At 46.6% G+C, this 16,060-nt stretch overlaps 1 protein-coding gene across 1 annotated transcript in view; it reads left to right on the top strand.

The window, feature by feature from the left end:
* LOC138546981 (sterol carrier protein 2-like) overlaps positions 1-14,413 on the top strand; it is a 1,126,877-nt gene extending 1,112,464 nt beyond the window's left edge. The window contains exon 13 of the mRNA XM_069642178.1: positions 13,362-14,413. Within this exon, the coding sequence (XP_069498279.1) occupies positions 13,362-13,383 (22 nt within the window). The 3' untranslated portion in view covers positions 13,384-14,413. The remainder of the gene's footprint in view (positions 1-13,361) is intronic.
* Positions 14,414-16,060: the final 1,647 nt, after the last annotated feature.

The following is a 16,060-nucleotide window of genomic DNA, read 5'->3' as shown; positions in this document are numbered from 1 at the left end:
TGAAGGTGTAGAGGTCTCCCAGTAAAAGGCATTTAACTGCTATGAACCGGCCCTCTGGGCAAGTTTTAGAGTCTAGGACCTGGGGGTTTAGGTCTTTCCGAAAGAGGATCGCAGTGCCCCCCTTCTTAGAGCTTCCCGAGGCGAAGAACTGACGTGGATATAGACGGGAGCGTAGACGGCCGAAGTCTGCCAGAAGGAGATGAGTTTCTGGAGCATCGTCACCCCTGCCTCTTCATCTTGTAGTTTTTGTAAGATCAACTTGCGCTTGGAGGAGGAATTCAGCACGTTGGCGTTGAGTGAGAGGAGTTGTAAAGTCTGGTGTTTATGGGCTACAGTTCCACCCGCCCCTTAGTCTGGGGGGGGTTGGAGGAAAGCCGACTAGTCACCATCATGGGTGAGGGTTAGATGCGTGTCGTCCTGCCCTTGGGGTTTAACACGGGCCCCCAACGGGAGGCCATAACTTTAACTAGTGGGGTGGTCGACATTGTAGTGCGGCCAAACCCCTGGCCAACCGGGCCACTTGAGTCAGTAGAAGTAATACGGAATTCCAAGGACACAGGGGTCGAACGTACCTTGGAATGGGCACGGGCAGTGGGTGAAGCCCGCCGCCGTGGTCAGTAATGGTCGTCCGCTGAGTCAGGAATGACGGGTCGCTGCAGAAGATAGCTGGGCGCCTAGACAGAGTATGCAGCTAAGGTTCATGTGGTGCGATCCGAGCTCTGTCTACCTCCTCCTGTTGTTTCGAGATGCCCTGGACCATGAGGATCGCCTGGGTTGCGGGGAGGGAGCGGCCTCCAAGTTTCCTGCCACCTCTGGGTTTGGTGAGACGGGCTCTTTTGGGTGATGATGGGTGCATGATCTTGCTAGCATCTTCAAGATGGCTAACTCTCCGCAGGGTACCATTATATGAAAACTGTAGGGCCATTGGAAATAGCCATCTGTACCGCACCTGACGTTCTTGGAGGAAGAGGGCCAGGGGCCGGAGCACTTTTCTCCTCTGGAGAGTTAGCAGCGAAAGGTCTTGGCAAATCTGAAAAGGCAAGCCTTGAAAGGAGAGTTCATCTCTTTTGTGGTGAATAAATGGACCCTGGTGATGACATCTGGAGGGAGGTCTGAGTCCACTCGCCGACGTGGGCGCAGTCTGTGGGTGCGATCTAGCAGTAGTTGGGGTTTGTCCAGTTGCGGGAGTAGGGATTGGAAAAATTCCCCCACATATTCCGGCAGGGTTTTGTCTAGGACAGAGGATGGGATCCCTCGGATCTGGAGGTTATTGCGGCGGGCACTGTTTTCAAGATCCTCCTGCTTGAATTCCAGGATTTCGCACTTATCTTGGAGGGCTCTGATTGAGTGTTGAATTTCCCCCAGTGTGGTTGTCTGGTCTTGGGAGCGGTCCTCGGTCTCCCCCAGCCTCTGCTCCACCTCTTTGATCGGTTTGCTCTAGTTTGTAGGTCAGTTCTGTCATGCAGGACCTAAATTCCACCTTAATATCTGCCATGAAGGCTAACAAATCTCCCCTGGTGGCCGGGGGTCTCCCTCCTCCTGGGATTTCTGTGGGGTGAGCTTGGCGAGGCCAGGTTTTCTACCTCTGTCTGATGCCGTAAACATGGTGGCAATGTCCGAATTTTTGCTGGCTTTCACTTGTTTAGACATGATGCCGGCTCGGGGGGAAGCGGAGGTGTTATAGATTTTGGTTTGAGTTCAGTTCGGAGAGCGCCGATCTAGGCTGGGGCGCGATGGTCGTGAGATCCGTTGGAGTGGAACTCCCGAAGGTTGAGGTCCAGCCCAGAGAGCGCCGGTCTTTTAGGTAGGTTATGGGCTCCCGCAGACTGATAAGGAGACGAGGGGGGTTATCCTTTCTTCGGGGACGAGAGATAAACAACATTCCCCCTCGGTCCTTAGGTTGGGGAAAGAAGCTCAGCGGGGAAGTGGGCTGGGGTGCCCCAGGAAGTAGATGAACGATGTTTACGCCATCTCGGGGGGATGCAGGATCAGTGCCTCCCTCCCACGGGGTTGGGGTAAGGGTCCAAGCCGCGTCCGGGCCAGGAGCAGAGCTGCAGGCCCCAGAGATCACCCCACAGCCACAGAGGCCTTGTGGAAGACTATGTGGTCTGTTACATGCCTGGGGGGCTAAGTGGGGAGTTTTATTGCCTGGCAGATTTGCTTGCCTCTGTTACAGGGTGGGTGCGTGTTCCAGTTGTTGTGGGGACCCAGATCAGGGGCCGCTGTCCTGTAATTCGTTGCAGTGGGATCCCCCCCCGACTGTAGTCCTGATAGTGCCACAGTTGTGAGCCCAGGTTCTTGCTAATGCGCGAGATAGTGAGGGGGGCCACAATTTTGATGAGAAGAGGAGTGTGATGAATCCCCTTGCTCCTTTAGTTGGGGGAGAGGAGCTAAGAGAGGATATGGGCCGGGGCGCCCCAGGAAGTGTGCGTGAGGACTTTGTGTTGTCTTGTAAGCTCCTAGGCAAGTGGTTTAGTCCCAGCAGGATCTGGGTGATGGGGAGGCACAGAAGATGTCAGGTCTTTCTCCCCTCCCCTGCTGGGGCCCGGATCAGGCGCGGCCCGGCCCCCCGCTCCTCACACTCCAGCGGGCCCTGTCCGAGTGCGCCCTGTCCGTGCTGCCTCCTGTGCCGGTGGCGGAGTCCCTTCAGCGCTGACGTTCCCAGGGAGGAGGAGCTGCACCTCACGGGGGCCCCGAGCCAGCCCGGAGCACTCCGCGGGGGTCCCTCCAAACTCGAGGGGCACCACGGCTCCCGCTGGTTGTCACACCGGGAGCCGGGACTGCTTACAGCATCCCGCGGAATTAGGGCGCCCACTGCTTCTCCCGCAGCTCATGTCGGGCACTTCTGCCGCAGATCTTCGGCATCCCCAGGTGCGCGTCTGTTGGGTCCGGGCAGCCCGCAAGCCTCAGGGCACCAGAACGCGATCGCTGCAACTGTGTCCGTCGGGGGCAGCCTCTGCTCTCAGGCGGACTACGTGCCCGCCATCTTGGTTTTTCTGGCGCCGTCTGGAGCCGGGGAGCTCCGTCAAGATTGCGGCAAACTGGAAGAGCGTTCAACTCTCATCTTTGGGCCAGCGGTGCCTGGGGTATTCTGGTCGCCTCAGGTGTCAGCGGTGACCCAGCCGAATAGCGGTGGGCTGCATATTTTTACTTATGCGGCGGGCTTCCCACGGATGGCTTTAGGAGAGCAGCCACATCGCCAAGCCACGCCCCCTCAAATTTAGTTTTAAAATTTCTTATGGGCACTTGGTTTAAGCCCTTCCATTCCTGTTCCATTAAATTTCTCACCCTTAAGGTGATTTTTTCTGGGTGCCATCACTTCGGCGAGACAAGTGAGTGAGCTCCAGGCTTTCTCTTTTACCTCCCTGTTTGTTTTCTTTCATAGAGAAGGTGACTTTGAGATTGAGACCCTCCTTAAGTTCTACGTCCCACCAAACAGACACTGACCAGGTGGATCATTCTCTACATCTCAGAATGCTATGATTTGACTAGTAATGATTTGCCTGAGGGTCTCAGGGCTCATTCTACTAGAGGAGTGGCTGCCACCTGTGCACTGCAGAGTGGAATCCCTGTCCTGGACATTTGTGAGGCAGCAACATGGGCATCTCTGCCCACTTTCGCTAAGGATTACTGCTTGGATTCCCTTGCGGGCCAGGATGCTCGTTTTGGTAAGGCAGTACTTCAGAGTTTTCTGGTTTATGTGGTGTCCTTGCTTTCCTCCCTCCTCCAGATTACATACTGCTTTGGGAGTCTATCATACATGAGGAATCCATGGCAGGAAGGAATCCATTAGAAGAACAAATTACTTACCTCTCGATAATGTACATTCTGATGGATGTTCCTGCCACGGATTCCTCATCGCCCTCCCTCTCTGCTGTGATGAATTCTACGGATCCCTCTCTAAACCCCTGCCTAAAGTCTCCCCCCGGATGGCTAAGGAAAGGCAGACACTTCCTGACCCTGACCTTGGGGGGTGGTGTACTGCAGGAGGATCACCCGGGAAGAGACAAGGTATTTATCCATAAAAGGGGAGGACCTTATAAAGCTGTCAAAACATGTAATGACATATTGTGGCTATGGTATATCTGAACCACATGTTAAACCTGTGCATGTGGGCACAGCTGATATAATATCTGTAAAAACCCCAATTAATATAGACCATTTGAAACCTATAAGGATACAAATCCTAATTTCTCCCAAAGTTACAGTGAAAGGGAATCTATAAATGTTGACTAAAATAAACTACCTTCCTCTTTACCCGTGAATTCTGATGATTTGTCCCTAAATACCTTCAAGGGAAATAACGCTACCCTTAAAATTAAGTAATTGACAAGAAAACCAAATTAGTTTGTCAGGGACTACAAGTCCAATAATCCCAGAAGTACTGGGACGAGGAAGAGGGCTGAAGAGCAATGTTGCAGCAGTCGTTGGGCAATTAAACCTGATAGCCCATACCTCAAGGATGCTGAGAGGCTTAAACGGCCCCCTCAGGTGCAGGCCATTAGATGGAGATGTAGCTGTGGCTGGAGCAGCAGTAGAAGCAGAAAGAATAGAGCATGGTGTTGGCAATCCAGGCAGAAGTGAGAACCAGCAGATTTCAACTGCCTGTCCTCCCAGGTTCCTGTTCCCCCAAACTCTTGAGGTGCAGAGGTTGCGCAGCAGAAGCCATGAAGGAAAGCTGATTTTTTTCCCATGTGAACCTAATTGCAGATATTGCGCAGCAGGAAGCGTGCTAGAGGCCATGGGTCTCAGGAGCGAGAGGGGCTACTTAATTGCGTGGCCGGACCAGACACATCTTCAACAAGAAAGGCTGTGGGTCCAAGCAGAAGCCAGAATTTGCAGAAGTCCTGCAGCACACGAAGGAAGGGATACAGAAAACGGTGTGCAGTCAAATAGTCGAAAAAATAAAGTCGAAAGACAAAAATGTCGAAAACAAAATGTCGAGAAAAAAAAAGTCGAATGTTTTATTTTTGTATTTATATGTATTTTTTGGGTTTAGTAAGTAAAAAAAACGGGTAAAATAAAAAAAATAGAAAAAAAGTATGGTTAGAGGGAACCCCCCATTTCGAATAAAAAACGTAATGAAAAAGAAATTCGACTTTTTTTTTTTGACATTTTTTTTCTATATTTTGACTTTCGACATTATTGTTTTCGATGTAATGAGTATAAACCACAGAAAACGGTGAGTCTTACTGAGCGTTCTGATCCATTGCATGAACACTGACAGCAACAGTATCCAAATTCAATCACTCGCGTAAAAGCAATGTGAAACTGACCGTTGATTGCCAAACAATGGAGCACTTGAAAATTTGCACTTGCGTATAAGCGAACATTATTTCTATCACTCACGTAAGAAAGAAACGCAGTGAAACATCCTTATTGAACATTAATCTTGTTGAAAACACATAAAGGAATGATTGCATGGGCTTAATTAAAAATTCTGAGATGAAGGGTATTCTCTGAATTTAGTCTGAGAAAAGTGATGGTATTCGTCCCACCTACTTCCCCAGGATCATCCATTCAGGTGGCCAGGGAAGGGCCATCACATTTAGATCCTGACCCTGGTGGTGGACAAGCGAGGGAGGATCACCTGAGTGGAGGATCGCGGGGGATTGGGAGGAGAATGCCTAAATGTGAGACATGGTATTACCCTTCTCCCCATTATACATCAAAACCAACTCCCTCTGCTTGTATGGGGTATTTTCAATCTCATCACATCTCCCCCTCCCCATTTGCAACAAGTACTGGGATGAGGAAGAGGCGACCAAGAGTAATAAAGAGTACCCGTAGAAACAACATTGCGATGCAGAGAGAGGCCTACTACATTTTACCACTAGGCTGTCCAACTAATAGAGTCAGGCAAGGGCAGGCACGTCACCTTAACCATGCACACCTGACTCTACTTGACAGGGTATGAAAGGTGTAGTTCTGCCAAAGGAAATGAGTGAGCTGGGGTTGCTAGTTGGAAGGTGGAAGCCAGAGAGCAGGAGGCTGCAGCAGGAAGAGCTCAGGAGATCTGGAAGAGAGTGGGACGCAAGACGCTCACCCAGTGTGTCAGAGGGGTTGCAGCGTGGCGAGGGAGCCGTGTCTCCAAGGAGCCAGAGTGGGACGGACTGCAACCTGCTGGCCATATCCAGGCCAGTGCTCGTTCCCCTGGGGGCGTGTGCCGGTCCCAGGGGTTTCTGCGAGGCAGGTGGTCAGACCCTGACCTCAACCCACATATCCTGAGGAACTGCTCGCCAGCTCTGTGCTACTTGGGTGAGTTTTGTGAGAGAAAGAGAGGGAGGGAAACTCAGTAGCCCGCAGGTAGCTGGAGCGTGCAGAAGCAATGAAAGATGCAAGCAGCGCGATTAACGGAAAGCGGAAAGAAAGCGAGGAAAAGCAAGAGAAGGTGCGCTAGCGGCGCGAAAACATAAAAAGACAGAAAGAGTGAACTTAAAGAGAACAGAAAGCAAATAGAGGGTGCGAATGACCCACAAGTGAGGAAAAGGGTGTGAGTGACCCGAAAGCAGAAATAGAGTGTGCAAGAGGCACGATAAAGTGGAAAGAAGGTGTAAGGGTGCATAGCAAAGTACCAAGAATATACAAGAGGTACGGCAATGTAAAAATAAGGTGCAAGTGTGCACAGCAAAGTCAGAGGAGTGTGCAAGAGGCACAGCAAAGCAGAAAGAAGGTGCAAGTGTGCACAATTGCACAGTGAAGTGGAAAAAGGTGGCAGAAGAAAGGTACAGAGAATATGGAGAGGGGTTAGAATTTAGAGTGGTCATGCATGGGAGGAGCAAAAGCCCAGCATTCTCGAAAGTCTGTGACACTGCCCTGTGAAAGAACTGTGTTAAAAAGGTACAATCTGACAAGGTGAAGTTTTGTTTGCACCAGAGGGGCCTAAGCTTGGGGAAGGGAACCCCGAGATGCCCACAGAGACATTGTAAACTTTACAGGAGAAACCTAGACTTGGGGAAGGGACCCCTGAGAGGTCTAACAGGAACTGTGTCTTTTTGTTTGGAACTGAAGGATCAAAGCTTGGGGACGGGAACCCCAAGCGACCCAGAGATATTGTGATTGACTTGCGGCAAGAACCCTACATAGAAGGTTCAGTGGGCAACCATTTTGAGTTGAACTATTTTTGAGACTGGCAGAACTACACCATGGGTACCTGAAACCAGCCTTGGTTTACATTTCTTTTTGAGCCACCATGTTCCTTTAGGAAGACCCACATGAAATGTTGTCTAAGAGTGAGGGCAAGCATAGGTTTTGACACAGTCAGACTTTGGTTTGGATTTAGAGACATGTATGTCACTTAAAAGCATCAGTTGAGGGAACAACCCCCTTTGAGTTAGGGCCAGTTAGGCATTACACCAAGCCAACCAAGTTTCACAGTAAAGTTTTTCAAACTGTTACGTCTCTCTCTTGATACCATGCCTGTCTCACACATGGTGTCAGGAGTGGGATGCAACTCAACTGAGACAGGTTAGGGGACCCTGAAATATGAGAAACTAAGCAGTAGAGCCTCCGATCCCACAGTGGCCACTAAAGGCTGTTGGGTTTGATCTTTGTAGTAGCCGGTCAGAAAACATCACGCCAAAAGAAAGACATCTCATCCCTACTAATCTTGTCCTTATACCACCTCCAGGAACTTACTTTCGGTTGGCACCAAAGTCAGGACTTGCATGGAAATTTGATATCGATGTCCTGGCAAGGGTGATCAATCCTGATTTTTGAGGGGACGTGAAGATACTACTCCACAATTACAGAGAAGAGGCCTTTCAGATCCAGGCAGGAGATCAAATAGCCCAGGGATACTTGAGAGGATGATGCTACCTTTTCTCAAAGAAGAGACTGAGAAAGATACCACTGAGAGAGGTGCCGTAGGCTTTGGGGAAGCTGATGCACAACCTAGTTCTTTCCCTCCTGCACCAATCAGTCATGAAAATCCGGACAGACGTCCGGATCTGGCCTTCGCTCAGCGAAATGATCCTTTACTAGCTGAAGCCCTCCTACAAGTTGTACCTGAATCTGAGGGTGGGAAGGGAGAGGGGCCATTTTTCTTTCTAAAGAAAGTACTGTACAGAGGGGTTGTTACTTTCGAGGGTTTATCAAAAATACAACTAGTCATTCACCGAAGTCACAAACGGATTGTGCTTGAGATCGCCCACTCACACCTTACAGGAGGACATCTGGGCCAGGCCAAAACTCAGTTTCAACTAGCCAGCAAATTCTGCTGGCCAGGGATACATGGCGACACTAAGAATTTCATTAAGACCTGTGAAATATGTCAGCATACCAGCACTCACTTACCACCACCGGCCCCTTTAAATCCATTACCCATCATCGAAGTACCATTCTTGACGATCTGGATGGATATTATTGGGCCCCTTGAAAAATCTAAATTGGGTAATAAATATGTGCTAGTAATACTTGATTATGCCACCCGATACCCAAAGGCATTTCCCCTGTGCAATAATGCCACCCTGCAGATACTAAAACATTTGCTTCCTTTCTTCTATCGGGTGGGCTTCCTTAAAGAAATCCTAACAGACCCGGGTACCACCTTTATGAGTAAGCGTATGAGGGAGGTAAAAGAGCTACTTCATGTAACTACCTTGAGGACGTCCGTATATCATCCCCAAACGGACAGATTAGTTAAATGGTTTAACAAGACCCTTAAGATCATTCTTCGGACGTTAGTTGATAAGGACGGAACCAACTGGGATCAGATGATTCTGTGGGCCTTGTTTTCCATAAGAAAAACTCCTCAAGCGTTCACTGGTTTCTCACCCTTCAAATTACTTTATGGGCGAGAAAGCAGAGATGTTTTAGATATGTTCTGAGAAACATGGCAGGAAAGAGAAGATGCTCCAATATCACTCTCCCAGACAGCCTCCGGGTCAAAAGAACATATAACAGCTGTTTGATCCCTGGTACAAGACCACCTTTGTAGAGCCCTAAGCCAGCAAAAGACGTCTTATGACAAAAAGGTCTCACGTAGGTCATTTTCCATCGGGCAAATAGTCCTGGTTCTTCTCCCTACCTCAGACAACAAGCTTATTTCTAAATGGCATGGGCCATATGAGGTATTGGACAAGACAGGGCCATGTAATTATAAAATCGCCCAACCAGACCATTGCCAGAAGATGTCTACAAGGTCTACAATGTAAACCTGTTGAAGGAGTGGAAAGAGAACATCTCTCAGTCTAATTCCATAGTGTTATCTTGCTTTATACCAGAAGAGGTGAATAATAACACTCTAATTCCCTTTGATATTACTAACACTCAACAACAAGATCTCCTTGAGTTGATAGATCAATTCCCAGATGTTTTCTGTGAAGAGCCTGGCAGGGTGAAAGTAATATATCATCATATTCGCACCCTTGCAGACAAGTTAGTACATCTTAAACCATATCGACTACTTGAGGCCCATACAAACATTGTCATCAAAGAGGTAGAGCAAATGCTCCAGGCCAACATAATCAAACCATCTACCAGTCCCTGGTGCTCTCCCATTGTTCTAGTGGAAAATCCAGACCAAAGTTGGAGATTTTGCATAGACTTCCGAAAAGTGATCAGCATATCAGCCTTTGACGCATACCCAATGCCTCCTATTGACAATCTGATTAATAAATTGAGTAGTGCCGTCTATTCATCCACCCTAGATTTAAACAAGGGTTATTGGCAAGTCCCACTCCATGGACCAGATAAAGAAAAGTTCTTTATCAGTTTATGATAGGGAGACTGACAACAAAGCTTCTGGGTAAATTATACTGGCTGGCTGAATAAAAAGAGGGAAAGGCAAGGTTCGGAAAAGGGAAGCTTGCTGCTTGTAATTATTTTTTAGAAGCTGATTTAACCTATATTGCCAAAGCCAATAGGAAGAAGAGAGAAGAGTATCCTTAGGGCAATTGTGGGTTGTCGTTGTTGCAGACAGACAGACAAGAGTGGCAAAGAGGATGCCTCTATTCAGAGGATTAGTGCCTTGCTTACTTGAAGGTGCTGATGTGCCATAAAGTGAATATTGTCATATCTTTAAAAAACTGTTTAAAGTCACAAAGTACTGAAGCTGTGGTGGTGTTGGAATTGGAGGCGGAATACTATGAGGTGGAGGAGGAGACCCTTGTGGTGAAATCTTGCAGAAGTTACTTGAAGCTGAACGTTACTTAGATGAAAGTAGAAGTGCTATGAAGTCACCCTCTCAAAGATATAAATGACACTTAAAGCCAAGAATAATAATTATTAATTCCAAGCTGAGGGATTCGACTGGAAGGTTGCCCTTGCAGAGGAATCCCTCCGCTTGGAAATCATTATTTTTATTATTGGCTTTTAGTGTCATTGTCAGTAACATGGTAGCAGAACAATTTTCCTGGGCACTCTTTGGGGATAAAACCCTGGATCCCTTGAAATGGCATTGTACTTAGCACTACCAATCCTTGATGCTGACAAAGCAGAGAGATTCGGCATGCAAATAACTGCGGTAGAGGTCCTCTAAGAAAAACTTTCCGTTCCTTCTAAATGCCTGGTCAAGATGGAATTACTGCTTCTTTTTACACCAATTTACGGTGTTGATCATACTACTCGTTAACCTATTTTGGGGGTTTTCAGCATCAGGAAGGGTGACCCATCAAAGTAGCAATATGTTATTACGAAAGACGGGCAATGAACACATTGAATGTTGCTTATTTTGCCCAATTCAAATATTAAATTAGAATGTTAAAATTAGCCAAGTATTTGCAAGTGATTCCCCAAGCCCATCCATCCCCCACACCTCAATGCTACTAAAAGCTGACCAGGTGGGATTTATAAAGGGGAGGAAGATGTTGAGAATGTTGTAGCCAGCGTGGTGGGAGCCAGTGGGCCTCCCTGTATCCTTTAACCGACTTTCCTAATCTCCTGATGTCATATGTTTAAACCTACTTGAAGATATTTCCTGTAATCCTGAGTATCCTTTTACTTGAATGACTCTATTTAAAGGAATGGTTCGCCCAAAAATGTTTATTGGCCAAAGATTGGCAATAATAAAATAAATATATTGGCACTTTTTTTTGAGTCCCTATGTAAAGTTTTGAGCAAATGAAGCTCAAAGGGAAGCACATGGGGGCATCCATTTTGTGAAATGGATGCCCGCCTTTGCTTGCTATTGCTTTTGCGGCACTAATGAAGGAAAAGCCAGCCAGCTGTAGTAAACAAAAGCTACCGCTGGGTGGCTTTTCCTTCATTGGTGCCGGGACTCAGAGGACGGAGACGGGAGACTACCGGCAGAAAAGCTGCAGCAGCATCTCGGTAAGTGCTATTTTTTTAATCAAAATAAACACTAGCTGCGTTTTCTTTTCTAGGTTTTCCGGGCTGGAGGAGCCCGGAAAACTTAGAAATATAACCGCAGCTTTAAAAACGTTGTATTTATGTTTGCGGTAGCTTTTGAAGCTACCGCAAACATAAATACAACGTTATTGTGTTTGAAAACGCTGCGGTTTTTCTTTCTAAGTTTCTCAGGCTCCTCCGAGCCGGATGAGCCTGAGAAACTTAGAATGAAAAACTGCAGCGTTTTTGAAACACGACCGCGTTGTGTTTCTGAAAACAACCGCGCTGTGTTTCTGCCTACAGCTGCTTTCCCATTTGGGGCTCTCGGCCTCCCCACGGGGAGCCTGAGAGCCCCAAATGGGAAAGCTAAGGCAGGCAGAAACACTTTGGCATGGAAGCACAAGCGCGTTGTGTTTCTGCCTGCAGCTGCTTTCCCATTTGGGGTTCTCGGGCTCCCCACGGGAAGCCCGAGAGCCCCAAATGGGAAAGCAGCTGCAGGCAGAAACACTGCGGCATGGAAACACAACCGCTTTGTGTTTCACCGGAGACCCAAAGTGATAGCCACGGTGGTTGTGTTCAAACACAATAACGTTGTATTTATGTTTGTGGTAGCTTCAAAAGCTACCACAAACATAAATACAACGTTTTTAAAGCTCCAGTCTTATTTCTATGTTTTCCGGGCTCCTCCAGCCCAGAAAACATAGAAAAACAAACACAGCTAGTGCTTATTTCTTTTAAAATAAATAGCGCTTACCGAGATGCAGCTGCAGCTTTTCTGCCTGTAGTCTCCGGTCTCCGTCCTCTGAGTCCTGGCACCAATGAAGAAAAGCCACCCAGCGGTAGCTTTTGTTTACTACAGCTGGCTGGCTTTTCCTTCATTAGTGCCGCAAAAGCAAAAGCAAGCACAGGCGGGCATCCATTTCACAAAATGGATGCCCCCATGTGATCATTATTGTTTGCCATGCTTCCTTACAAAACCCATGCTCGTTGTTCATTATTGTGCTCTCTACAATGAGGGGTTTTCTTTTGCAAGGGAGGGGTGGATCGGTATGAAGAAACACTAGACTCGTTTGACATTAAGTAGGTGCACAAGCATTTTATTTATAGATAGTCATAGTGTTCCCTACGCGTAACTGGCTCCATCTACTACTGCCTTCTTTAACATTGAGTCTTTCTCTGTGAGCTCGCCTGGGATACGCTTTCCCATGTTCAGTGTGAGCGGCTCAACCAGAGCTGTTTTCTTTTCAATCAGACATATTTGTTCCTTCACCTTTGTTTCAGTATCAACCTCCCCCACATCCTTAACCCCCTCTAGTTGTCCCTGATCGTTTGTCATCGATTACTAATGCTGCTTCCCTTTTTAAATCTTTAACACCTTAAAGGCTATCGAACCATTATGCACACCAAGGTTCAGTAAAGTACTTGCTTTATTTGGCCATTTGTATATTTAAACATACATAGGGCCTGTTCCAAGAAACTGAGTTACTTGTACAAAAATGTAGTCGTGTGTAGGACTGTACATCTCATTTAGTACTGCACATCTCATTTAGTACTGCACATTTCGTTTCTTTTCTAGTAGAGTACATCTCATTGTCTAGTACAGTACATCAGTTGACCCATATTGTATTGTAATACATTATCCACATATGATCATTTGATGGTTAATCGGTTTGACTTCTGTAACCATTTGCCAGGCAAGACATGCTCCTGTTTTACGATATGCATATTTACTGCCTGTTCATCCTCGCAGCCTCCTCTTCATAACTAAAGGCCAGGTGTAGGTGCTGGTTATCTCAAAGGGTTATTGTCCATATTTGGAAGCCCCTTCTGCTTGCCCTTAGTGCACTGAATAGCCACCCATCTTCAGTAAGAAGAGCAGATGGGTATCTTTTCAAGGGTCTTAGTTAAGCTTCTGTTTAGTTTTGCTCACATGTTTCATTGGTTATGTTATGAATGAGGAGCCCAATGGATTTTAAGCAACCCCTTCTTGTGTTTCTCAGAGATATGTGAGCGTATGTCAAGGGGCCTGTTCATGCTCGATTTCTCATATGCCTTCCTTTCTGTTTTCCCAGGCTTTCTCGCAAGGAAAATTGAAGATTGCTGGAAATATGGGCATGGCTATGAAGCTGCAGAGCCTCCAGCTCCAGCCATTGAAGTCCAATTTGTAAAGGTCCCCATATAATCAGATTATTAGAGTGTTGGCGCAGAATCCCTCAGTTTGGAATCAAGAATCAAAGAGGAGTTGGTAGAGTGGGGGTGAATTCCACCGCATGTTTCATGAGCCCTGTGTAGCCTGAAAAATTTTAGCATCGCCTTACTTGCTGCCTAGAAATTGCATTTTGTACACTGCACTGTTAATATACTAATTCAGACCTGGTTGGGGCCAGCACCACCCTATGATTTGACAATAAAATATGAGTAATTGATAACCTCCACACAATGCACAATCCTGTTAGATGGTCAGGCCTTTGTGAGAAATGAAGAAACCTAAAGAGTGCAAGAATGAGGATGATGGGAACCCTATTAAGTTCATCCTCTGCATCACTTTGATTCTAGAGCAACCGTGCCTAACCATGGCAAGTGTGTTAACCTGTAAGCAATTTCCATACAGGTTTGTCTAGTTACCTTCTTTATCTGAGTGCATCAAGGAACCGTTGGCTTGTCGGGATATGGTTGTTTTTTGGTCTGTCACCACTCTACAAAAGTCAATTTGTTAAGTGTGAGCTTCACAAGCATTTTGAACCAACTGTATATCTTTTGTACGAGGAAAAGATTATGAAACAAATGTTTAATCCCAATCAAGGGAGAAAAACGTATGCATTTTCTGATTTAATGATCTGAAAGAAAGAAAACGTGGTACAAATGTTTTATAGCAAAATATTTGTAAGTCCATTCTTCATGCAGTTCATAGGATAGCTATGCGCCCTTGAAGGCAAACTACCCTTTGTATCCATGCAATTCAGAGAAACAATTATGCCCTTTTTAACCTGGGAACTGAACCGTATTTTGCAATGAATTGAGACTGGTGAACGTCTGATACCGCAGTACGTTAAATCTTGCACACTAATTTCCTACTGTATGTCTATCTTGGAAAATAAAGTATTCTGGTTGAATCCTAATGGTTTGTTCTTCCCATGTGTAGTATTTGCTATTTATTTTGATAAAAAACAATGTTTAAAGTAAATTTAATAAATTGTGGGTAAGAAGGCAGATAACTGTAAAATAGCTCCATGAGTCAAGCACTAGCTGTGGTTACAGGTTGGAATCTCAGCAGGGCCGACACTGCCTCTCATCTTTCAGAGGCTTATACATTGAGTACAGTTGAGTTGGGTAATAGAAATTACCAGGGGTCAAGCCCTAAAAATTAAAGTGGGGGTACTTGTCAACAAACGAATGAAACGTCGCCAGAAATTATCAAATCAAGGTGAAATATACACATTTCATTAAATTGGATTTGCATAACTACCCACATTGCACAGGACGAATGGCATTTGGCTTTCATAAAATCAACACACACACAAAACTAAGAGAGGATATTTTCTTCTAATAGTGGTTAAAAGGTGTGAATAATTTAAACTCCAATACAAATGTTTTCCCTGAGACTTGCAGTACCGAAATGGGAAATGTCACTGTTAGCTGTTTGTTATTCTTCATCAGGTTACACAGTGCAGTGGTGAAGTGTACGGCCTACAATCCCGATGACGCAGTTTGATCCCCGAGGTCGGCTTTAATTCATAAATTCAAAGAGGACATTCAATATTTCTCATTTTAGCTGGGAGGCACTGAGTTCACCCTCTGAAAAAAGTGGGTGGACTCTGTCCCCCCACGTGTACCCTCGACTTGAGCCCTGGAAATACCTGCTACCTTTTATCAGCAGCAGGGACTCCACACTAATTATCCCAATTAAAAGCAGAGACTCGCAGGCCCATCAAAGACTCCCCACCGCAAGAACGGAAGAGCCATAGGTCAAATTTTACTGTCTTTATTCTCTGACAAATCAACAGGGATCACACCAGAAAAACAGAAATTCTCCAGCACTCTCAAAGTCTGAGCATGTGGTATGATATGATATGATAGGTTATTTATAACGCGCTTATTACCAAGGTTTCTAAGCGCAGACCTGGGGATCGAACCTGTGTTGCTCCGTGTCGTCTTGCTTCCAAGGCGAGCACGTTGCCGCTGAGCTATCCTCACGAGTGTTATCCTGGTGTGACATCACAAATGGAATCCCAGCCCCAAAACCTACTGGGCATTCCCATTGGTCGCTTTGGGCTAAATACAAATATAAGCAATATGGGTTAGTTCACTAATTGGGTAGCCATATCGGGTGGCTCCTCCTGGGACCACTTCTAAATGTTGCAAACCACACTGTTGCAGGGTCGCAGGAAGACCATTGGCCAGTGCAACATTTTATACTTTCTCATGAAGGGGGCCTGCGGATTGGCTAGCGGGGGACCTCTCAGGCCTGGGAACCAGTCTGGTTACTGGGCTGAGTGTACCTCCGTAAGGTAATGAGAAAGAACATGGAGGGCTGTGTGTTCCCTATTGTTACCATTCTCTGATCACCTAAGCCTGAGAGAGTGCTTGCAGGTTGCAGTTTCGTAGGCAACACTTATAGCAGTCCACCTCTGCCTTGCTGGGTGCAACCCGGATTGAAAGACCATTGTCCTGCTCTGCTGGGTCACGTGTGAGGGGACCACAAAGTGAAGCTCTCCTGCTTGTAATTATGAGGATTTTTAGCCTGAATTCTTGCAGGTGGCTTGCTGTTGTG

Source organism: Ambystoma mexicanum, chromosome 1q, assembly GCF_040938575.1.
Source record: "Ambystoma mexicanum isolate Mex_15411 chromosome 1q, UKY_AmexF1_1, whole genome shotgun sequence".
NCBI classification, from domain to species: domain Eukaryota; kingdom Metazoa; phylum Chordata; class Amphibia; order Caudata; family Ambystomatidae; genus Ambystoma; species Ambystoma mexicanum.
Note: the sequence above shows the minus strand (reverse complement) of the source record. Positions and strands in the feature narration are given on the sequence as shown.